This window comes from Delphinus delphis, chromosome 8 (genome assembly GCF_949987515.2).
Source record: "Delphinus delphis chromosome 8, mDelDel1.2, whole genome shotgun sequence".
Taxonomy (NCBI): Eukaryota; Metazoa; Chordata; class Mammalia; order Artiodactyla; family Delphinidae; genus Delphinus; species Delphinus delphis.
Window position 1 is genome coordinate 47,736,714 of NC_082690.1, and position 9,511 is coordinate 47,746,224.

The window sequence follows — 9,511 nt, forward strand, 5'->3', positions numbered from 1 at the left end:
CTACTTAGTCTTAACTTTGATTTAATGCTCAGTTGAACATTCCTGTTCATGCCTCTGCAATCTGATGCAGGAGGAGGAAAAAATTAAAAGTTTGTTCCAAACTAAAATGGCTCATATTTGGTTTAAAATACTCTTAAAGTAGGCTCGGTGAAGGAGATACATGTATGAAATGAACATCTTGGTACTTTAGGGTTACTAAAGATATGTTATGGAGTTCAACAGTCTGCTTGCCTTACTGTATATTCAAATTAAACAACAGGAGCAAATTCCAAGAATCAAGTGAATGTATTCTAACAGGAAGCTGAACCAAAGATCTTAAGTATTCCATGTATTCAGGGCAGTATGCGGGTAGTTGGACCAGATAAGCTCTAAGCTCCTTCTACCTCCCAAAGTATAAGCATCAGCTGTGGCATGTCCAGATAAACAGGCAGGAGACAACTCCATGTCAAAAAAGTGTAAACACTGAGAACAGGACTTTCCACCTCTTATGAGGAAGGAAGGAAAGGGTATTGCAGCTAGATGTGTTGGGTCTGGACTGAGGTCAGATTTGACACACCGTTTGACAGACAGCCTGGACACAGGAAGCCATCTTCTGTGGCTCACAATTAGGCTGTGGTTCCCGTCCTCCCCTCTCCCACACACACATAAAATAAAAGTCTTAACCATGGGTCAGCTTATTTCAACCTTTTTGGGTAAAAGACTTTATTCCTTTGGAATTCAGAAACAAGAATTTGTTTTCTGAAAAACACATGCCATTGGATACCCTTTTAACTAGACGTGTGACTGAAACTTTTGTTTAAATAATTCCACCTTCTGCAAGGGCTGCCATTATATTTATTAAAGTTGACAAAACAAAAACCACTTCTTCTTTCATTACATTTTCTGCTTTCATGTTCTGTCATTCTGAGATCTTTTTTTCTTTCCCTCTCTCTGTCTTCTTTTCCCCCAGCTGTCGGCAGCATCCAGCCCCTCCAGTCACAGTCCTCACAGAGCTTCAGGAAAGGACCCTTTTGCAGAGCTCTCTTTGGAGGATTTCTTATAAATCACTTTAGGTATTGCTGCTTGTTGGGGGAGATGGGGACTTAAATATCAATACTTTTAAAAATTACCAAACATTAAGCACAATTTACTCTTCTCCTCTGTTTCTTTAAAGGACTCTAGGTTCCCTCTCTTTCTCCTCCTCCTCTGTTCTTTAGGTGAAGAATAGATCAAGACAGGGCATAAGGACAAAGAACTTTTGGAAAATATCTTTAACATTATTAGAAGATGTGAAATCAAAAGACCATCTCACATATGTACATATAAGCATCCACTGTGCACAGCAGATGGATGAGCTCAAACACCAGCCGTTAAAAACTGGGTGTTTTATTCAGTCTTAAAAGATTTATAGAGAACAACACAATTTTACACACTGGATTCAAGCTTTATTAAGAGCATCTTTAGTTTTAACATAATGGCCAGGATTCATTGTGAAGAATTCATTTTAACAATTTCTTTAAAGGGTTATATTTTTATGTATGCCTTTTTCATTTTAAAATAGTAGTATTTTCCAAAAAAACAGCTTATATATTTTTTTTAAATTAAAGGCAAGTGAATACTTAGTGCCCTTTTTGATAGAAAGATTCTGCTTTTGATCCACACTGCCTCTTTTCCTGGAAGACAATGTCATTTGTTCTTCTTGATGCCGTAGCCCCCAGTGTAGATACACCTTCTGGATCTTTGAGAGTTTGTACTCTTCTGATTTGACAACAGTTTATTAGCACATCATTTCAGTAATGTCTTTGGATGAGCAGTTTAAAGGATAAAGATATCATGAGTGAAATATCTGAGTGACTAGTTGACACCCTATTGAAAAGTATTCTTTTGTAGATCTTTCAGATTTTGATTTATATCAGAAATTTTTAATAAATATAATATTACTGTTGCCTTAATTATCTCTGATTTTATTATAATATTTGGAAATAATATTTCAAATTTTGCTTGTTGCCTAAATGAGATTTTTATGTGGAATATTTGTGTTCATGGAGAGATTTTCTGAACTTGTCATGGAAAAATCATTCGTCTTCTTTCTTCCCATATCCCTTGGTTTTTTAGTCATTAGAAAGATATTTGGAAGTTCCTGTAGTTATGCTTCAAGTATTGAGTTCTGGCTCATGATAAGCTGATAATACTGACTTCGTTTTGTAATCAGGGTTTGTGATAAGCATGCCATGAACACTTCCAGGCAGGTTGAATAGTAAGAGGCACAAAGCATTTTTACTTATGAGAAGATACCCTACAATGCAGTGAATTAACTTACACTCTTTTTTTTCCCCCAGATACAGTTTATGTAACTAGATGGAAGAGAATGGAATTATTCCAAAAAGACAAGTGCTCAAGCAGCAAATACTTACTTCCAGCAAAATCCAAACTGCTGTCTCTTAAACTCTCATTAGAATGCTACAGTAACCCAATGAAGGCCCATGAAGGAAATTGGGACTAGTCGATAGGAGAACGTATCAATACAGTTTATAAAGCCAAGAATTGCCATGAATTCAGACTGTCTTTTTGGTGACTAATTCTTCAGTTCTTTCATCTCCTGTTAATACCCATAATCAGTAACCTACCAAGAAAAGCCCTTATCTGGAAAGAGTGAAATTTGTATTTGGAAAAGCTGCCTGGAGAGAAGAGCTGTGTCCTTTACTGTAATGCAACAGGACTCTTTTGGGGGGATCAAATCATAATTCTTAATTATGCAGTATCTTTCTTTTCTCCAGTCCTCACAGATACAGAAACAGTAACTAAAATTAACTTTTCTTTTTAAAAAATTATATATTCAGTTTGCAGTAGACATTCCTTAAGTATTTGTATTTATTTATGATTATCAATTTACGTAACATTAATATTGTATCAAACCTCCTTATGAAAATGAGTATGGATGTACACAGTATGTTTGATTTTTATCCATAAGAATGAATCTGATTCAGAATGCTTTTCAGCTGACATACAGAGCACTAAATATTTTAAGGCAAGTCCATAGGTCTGAATCGCTTAAGAATTCTCAGTTTCTATGGGATTTAGGGAAGCATTATAAATGCATTAATCCTTATAGTCAATTCTGTGCCTAGGATTTTGCAAGGGAACAGTTCACAGAACTGGGAAAAGCACTACATTTTAAATTCAGCATTAGTGCATTGGGAAGGGACTTTACTGCTTTGTGCTTGGCATGTCATTATTTTCCATTTGACATTAGGGCCTTTCCAAAATGAATGTGAGGAATTGCTTTCACTTCAAGACTTTCCTTCTTTTCAGTAAAACTCTAGGAGGTGTTATGGGGGGAGGGGAGGGGACAAAATCCTTGAACCTTTTATTTGGCTCATGCCATGTTATGATCATGTACCTTTTAAATAAGGGGAAATAGTATCTTTAAAGTTAATGTCTAGCCAAGAGTTTAGTTAACGAAGAATTAAGCTGCACTGTTGATCGGTGCTTTGTGTAAATACATCTTAACATTTGGGTTGAGAGGGGCCTTAAGAAGGACAGTTTGTTGTAGGAAAGCAATTCTGTACATGAGTTAAGCATACTTGTTGCATTGTCTCTGCAGATTCTATTTTTGTTTACAATATTAAAATGTATGTTAGCAAAAATGGGTGGATTTTCAAATAAAATGCAGCTTCCACAAAACTTTTGTTATGGTATTCTGGTCTGAGGCACATTTACTTTTTTCCTCTTTTCTTTATCATTGGTATTATTATTTTTTGCTAATAAAAGTATACCCAAGTGATTATATTTGATGATTTAATAAAATGTAAAATTTATTTCTCTTTTAACTTAACTTCCAAGAAGCTTGATCTTGGTACTTTTGTTACCTTCTAGAAACTGAACTACTTACTAAAACTGTTCATTTTTGTCTTTTGATCAGACGCCTTCGGTCAGGTAAGTTTAAGGGAGAAAATGCTTTGAATTTGACCTATTGATGCATGTGATTATGTCTGCCAAAGAAACCTCTGACTGTATCGTGTTTCATGTTGAATAGTAAGTAGGATCCAGAGTACATGATAGAGGGACTAAAAGCTTTGCATTGATAAATGTCTGCATACTATTTGCCATGGTTGGAAAACATAGTCTTTAACCAATATACATTGTTAATTTTACCACTTTTTAAGTTTCACTATTATTAAACCATTTTCATACAGACTGGAAAATGTACTTTTGTAAGTTAACTTCCTTAACATCATCACAGATTTTGATTTGTCTCTCCTGGTGGTGTTTGAGTGGATGTTATATTTGAGGTCTATGGCTTGTTCCTTTTATACTACTTTTTTTTTTTCCCCCAACATATTCAAGTTTGTGAAATCCTTCATAAACATTTCCATCTTATTGTTCAAACTTTTGGGCTTGTTGGATTAGTATTATCCACATTTTACCCATTTTACAGATTGGAATAAGGAACTTGCTCAGGTTGACAAGCTAACAGACATTGGAATCAGGTCTTTGCTTCATGGTCCATTGTTCTGTCTGTGCATAAACTGAAAAGGGAATTATTTCCCTCTGTGGTCAAGCCTGATGACCACTGTCTATTCTCAGATGGTCTTCTCCTATGAAGCATACTTCCCACCTCCTGCAAAACACATGAGCATGTTAACTTTAATCAAAATGTAACAAGTGGGGGCTTCCCTAGTGGCACAGTGGTTGAGAGTCCGCCTGCCGATGCAGGGGACACGGGTTCGTGCCCCGGTCCGGGAAGATCCCACATGCCGCGGAGCGGCTGGGCCCGTGAGCCATGGCCGTTGAGCCTGCGCGTCTGGAGTTTGTGCTCTGCAACGGGAGAGGCCACAACAGTGAGAGGCCCACATACCGCCAAAAAAAAAAAAAAAAAAGTAAGTGAAGTAAGTCAGCTGTTGAATACATAAAAAAATACATAACTAAATCAGGTTCTAAACCTGTATATGCCCCCGCCATCTTACTACCCAGCTAACAAGTTGGTAGTGGCTGCAGAAAGAGATTAAGACTGTTAGCAGAGGGCAGCTAACCCATCCCAGATCATTTGCAAAATTTTTCCTTTTAACATCTCATTATTATTGTTCATTATATTTTTAAGATATACTTTTCTTAACCATTGACTGTGAGAGTCCATATTTAGGAAGAGGCCTTATGTTAGAGCAGGAATCTTTTACTTCTCCACGAGCCAACAAAACATTACCCCTGGAAAGCAGGCCTTTATGGGATAAGTTTCTCCTTGAACTAAAGTAATTCCAAGGCTCTTCTCCTGTTTATTGTCACTAATAAACATGTTTCCAAATTCTTGAGAATTCAGAGTACTGATGTAAATGCTTATTCTCCAGCACTCCATGGAGAAAAACAGAATCTCTCTCTTCAGGGGAGGGAGCTCTCTTCAGGGGAGGGTGGCCCCTGTGTGTTCACCAGTGGCTAGCTCACAGTATGTGGGAAGGCCACAGCATTCAGCCAGGTGAACTTCATCTATCTTATCCTCGAGAAAAGATGGCTCCACAGCCTTTGCTTAGATCTAGCTTAGATCTTTGTTCTGTCACATTTGCTACCTTCCGTGGGTCTGACTACACCTAGAATTCTGCAGTCTGAATAGGCTCTGGATGGAAAGGCTGCTGTATCATCTTCCATGCAGTCTCTCTCAGAAAACCTCAAGCTGATTCCTTGCTTTTACTAAGAAGTGGCATTCTATTTAGTGTGTCACCAACCAGAAATGCTTTCTAAGTCTCTAGCTAGTATTTTAGTCTAATTTTGCTATAAGCACTTAGGAAATGTCCCCTTTGTTAACTGATGCAGCATGCAGGTGTAGTTTTTATGCTGTATGAAACTACCCACATTGTCAAAAGTTAAGGTCTTCTGTGGTGTTACTATTGGGGCAGGTGTGACCATTCTGAGGCAGAGTAGGTTACGCTGGGTTTAGGCATACACCTAGAAGGAGAGAAAAGCAAGGACAAAGCTTTATGGAAGCTTCACTTCCTAATAAGTTCTCATTCCAAAGAGCTTTTCCTTTATCTGCTGCAAAAGCTAATTCCAAAGTTGGTTTTGAAATAAGTCTCTGTGTGAGAATCACCTGGGGAGCTAAACCTCAACCTGTCTGAGCGTTCTGCAGTCAGGCGCCTGCCCGTCTGCCTTGATCCTGGGCACTTGGCAGCTGTCCTGTGCTCTTGATAAATAAGCACTGGATTATTGTGACCTTGGCTTGGAGTGGAGGTAAAGAAATATCAGAAGAGAAGTAAGCAGCCCCCTCTCTCCTTCGCGAACCTGGACTCCGGGGTCTGCACTGATGTGCAGAACTTGCAGTTGATTCGCTTGACATTTCAAGAACACTTCAAATGGAAGCATCAAGCACACTGCACTGGCGCTGCCATCTAGTTCAGTGGCGTCCTAAACGGCAGTGAAGTCTGCGTTTCTCTCATCATTTTTGTCCTGAAGTAGGGTAGCCACTGAAAAGCTCTTCACTTCTGTGTGATTACTCATTGATGGCAGGTGTCACGTACCTGGAGGAGGCAGAGGCACTGCTGTAGGAGAGGAAAGACTCAGGGAGAGAGCCCAAGGAGCCCAGCCAGCAGTCTTCAGAGGCAGGTGCAGGAATGGCCACGCCAGTGTTTGCTGCTCGTAACAGCTATTGCTAGGAGCTGACCTTTTGACAACTATATTGAAATGTAGAATTTGGAATTCATGGTGGACAGAATTTGCATCACTACGGGTCCAAAGTACAAATCAAGGAATGACAATTTGCTTCGTCCGATAAAGGTACGATAAACTGGTGTCATATTGACGTAAAAGGAAGACGAACGAAATAGCATCATGTGAAATGATAGAAAATACATTATTATAGTCTCTGTCCCTGGTTCCTGGCACAGAGCTCCTAAAACCCCTATTATTTCCTAAGTGATAGGCGAGCGCTAAGAGCATCTTTTGTTCTAATAGTTGGTCTTTGACCCTAGTTCCTGACGCAAAGCTTATAAATCCCTTGGAATTTCCTGGGTGATAGGAGTGTTTTTTGTTCTAATGGGGCGACTCTTGATAGGTTCCTGGATAGCTTCAGGATGGGGGCCAGTCAGAAAGACCAAGAGATGATTAGAAGCTTGGAACTTTCAGCTGCAGCCTCATCCTCCAGGAAGGGGGAGGGGGCTAGAGACTGAGTTAATGATCAGTTGTGCCCTTGTGAATGAAGCCTCCATAAAAATGCTAATATTAAGGAGTTTAGAGAGCTTCCAGGTTGTGAACATACCCATGTGCCAGGAGGGTGGTGCACCCCAACTGCATGGGGACAGAAGCTCCTGCATTTGAGACTCTTCCAGACTTTGCCCTATGTGTCTCTTCATCTGGCTGTCCATCTGTATCCTTTATCATATCCTTTATTATACAGTAAACTGGTAAAGTGTAAGTGTTTTCCTGGGTTCTGTGAGCCATTCTAGCAAATTATCAAAACCAAGAAGGGGGTCAGTCACAGGAGCCCTGATTTATAGCTGATCAGTCAGGAGTACAGGTGACAACCTGGACTTGTAATTGGCCTCTGAAGTCTTGTGGGGGGAGGCAATCTCGTGGGACTGAGCCCGTAACCTATGGGGTTTGTGCTAAAATTTGTGTGGAAAACCCACACATCTGGTGTATATTGTAAGTGTGAGTAAAGGAGAAACAAGTGTTTTTCTCATACAAATAATGAACCTAATAACTGAGGTGTTTCTGTGATTGAGATGGCATTTCAAAAGAGTATTTATATAAGCCAGTTTTACTAGCATCATATATCTATTTGGGGAAGGGGGATGGAATTCCCTCCAACAAATACCAACATAAATTCCAAGTGAGTTAAGTATAAATGTAAGGAACTATAAAGATGAAGGAAAATACAGGTGACTATCTCAGTCAAATAGAAAAAGGGGAAGGATATGATTTAAAAAAACAGTTCACCAAAGATGAAATACTAATGACCAATGAAAAGAGTTTAGTAGTAACTGAAAAATTCAAATGAAAACAACAGTGCTTTCCAAGTGTAAGGCTGTTCTGAGTGTTTTTGGACAGATTGTTCATTTAATCAAGTCTGTGAAGGAGGCACCTTTGTTATACCTATTTTATAGATAAGGGTACAGGCCTAGCCGCTGGGGTAAGTCACTTACTGTGTGATCCTTAACAACTAAGTGGTTGAGCTGCAATCCTGAGCCCTTATGGTCTGGCTCCAGGTCTGCCATAACCACTGTGCTGTATACTGTTACGGAGGATGCCATTTTGCTTGTCAGACGGCATCTGTATAACAGCATGGGCAAGAGTACACAGAGTTTGATTGCTAATCTAAAGCTGAAGTGAGTATAAACCAGTACACCTTTTTTGTTTTTGTTTTTGTTTTTTTGGTGATATGTTGTCAGAAGACTTGAGAGTTCTTACCCTTCACCCAGCAATTATACTTTTAGAAAATGTACCCAGATGAATAACCTGGGTGTGGGGTTTTAGCTAGGGGACTTCAACTGCTGTATAGCACATAAGTTTGAAAATAGGAATTGTTCATATCAGAGACTAAGAGATCAGGTTAATGGAATGCATTCCTCCCTGAAGCCACGCCCCCCCATCCCTGCAACACAAAGCAGCGTGAGTGTCATGGATTAGTTTACATCAGCAGATAGTAGACAATTAGAGACTCAGATCTTTACTGTTATCATTCCAGATTAGAAGCCAGTGTACACTACCCCCAAGCTCTGCCAGTTGCCAAGCCAACCAAAGGTAAGATATGTTTTCAACCCTCAGGGAAGGGTTGGTCTGCTGACAATGAGGTGGAGGGAAGGAGTCTCCACTGAAGACAGGAGGAATACTGGTCTGAAGTGCTTAGGAGAACAAGATTCCCTGCCGGCTACCCAGTAGAGAAGAGGGGCTCCCACTCATCGGCAGGAGTTCTACTTTCATATGAAATTTAGAAGGTAAGTGGAACTGCCCAGGAAACTTGTCCTGTGTTATGGGAAACTAAAGGACCCACAGGCATTTTTAGTTTCACAATTAACAAGCAGCTTCTCAGGCATAGTTTCTCAATTGCAGCCTTACCATACATTTTCACGAAGTTTCGCCACTTGACAATTTTCTCCTCAATTTGTAGCTTCCAGAGAAGGGTGGGGATTATCCATCACATGCTGGATTCATCTGTCTGGTTGGCTCCAGCCCCTCCCCTTCAATCCTACACTTTAACTGCTGGAATCCTTCAGTGTGCTGGTATGGCTCAATGCTCATCAAGTATTCAAGGTCTACAACAATTTCAACCTTTCTCATACCTCCATTCTAGGTACTTCTGCTCAGGCATTTTCTCTTCACTGAATAGAACTCGAGTTTTCTGCCCCTTTGCATCTATACGTTTAACCTATTTTCACTGTACAAATCCTGTCACTCCTGGGAGGGAAAACTAGCAACTCATCATTTTTAGGGGCTGTAAATTAGTCCTTTCAGAAAGCCATAAAAATATTTGTATCCTTTGCCCTGTTATCCCACTTCTGGAAGTCTAAAGAAATTAACCCAAAGTATGGGAAATATGTGGAAGAAT

The 9,511-nt window shown here is 39.6% G+C and overlaps 1 protein-coding gene across 10 annotated transcripts in view; it reads left to right on the plus strand.

Annotated features, from left to right (window-relative positions):
* Window positions 1–4,237, plus strand: part of PICALM (phosphatidylinositol binding clathrin assembly protein) — a 107,688-nt gene extending 103,451 nt beyond the window's left edge. For 2 of the 10 annotated variants that reach the window (XM_060018144.1, XM_060018147.1), the window contains 2 exons: window positions 950–1,052; window positions 2,319–4,234. In XM_060018144.1, coding sequence (XP_059874127.1) covers window positions 950–1,042 — 93 coding nt within the window. In that variant the 3' untranslated portion in view covers window positions 1,043–1,052; window positions 2,319–4,234. Of the gene's footprint in view, window positions 1–949; window positions 1,053–2,318 lie in introns of all 10 variants that reach the window. The other 8 variants (XM_060018150.1, XM_060018153.1, XM_060018154.1 and 5 more) reach the window with 7 other exon arrangements.
* The last annotated feature ends 5,274 nt before the right edge of the window (window positions 4,238–9,511 follow it).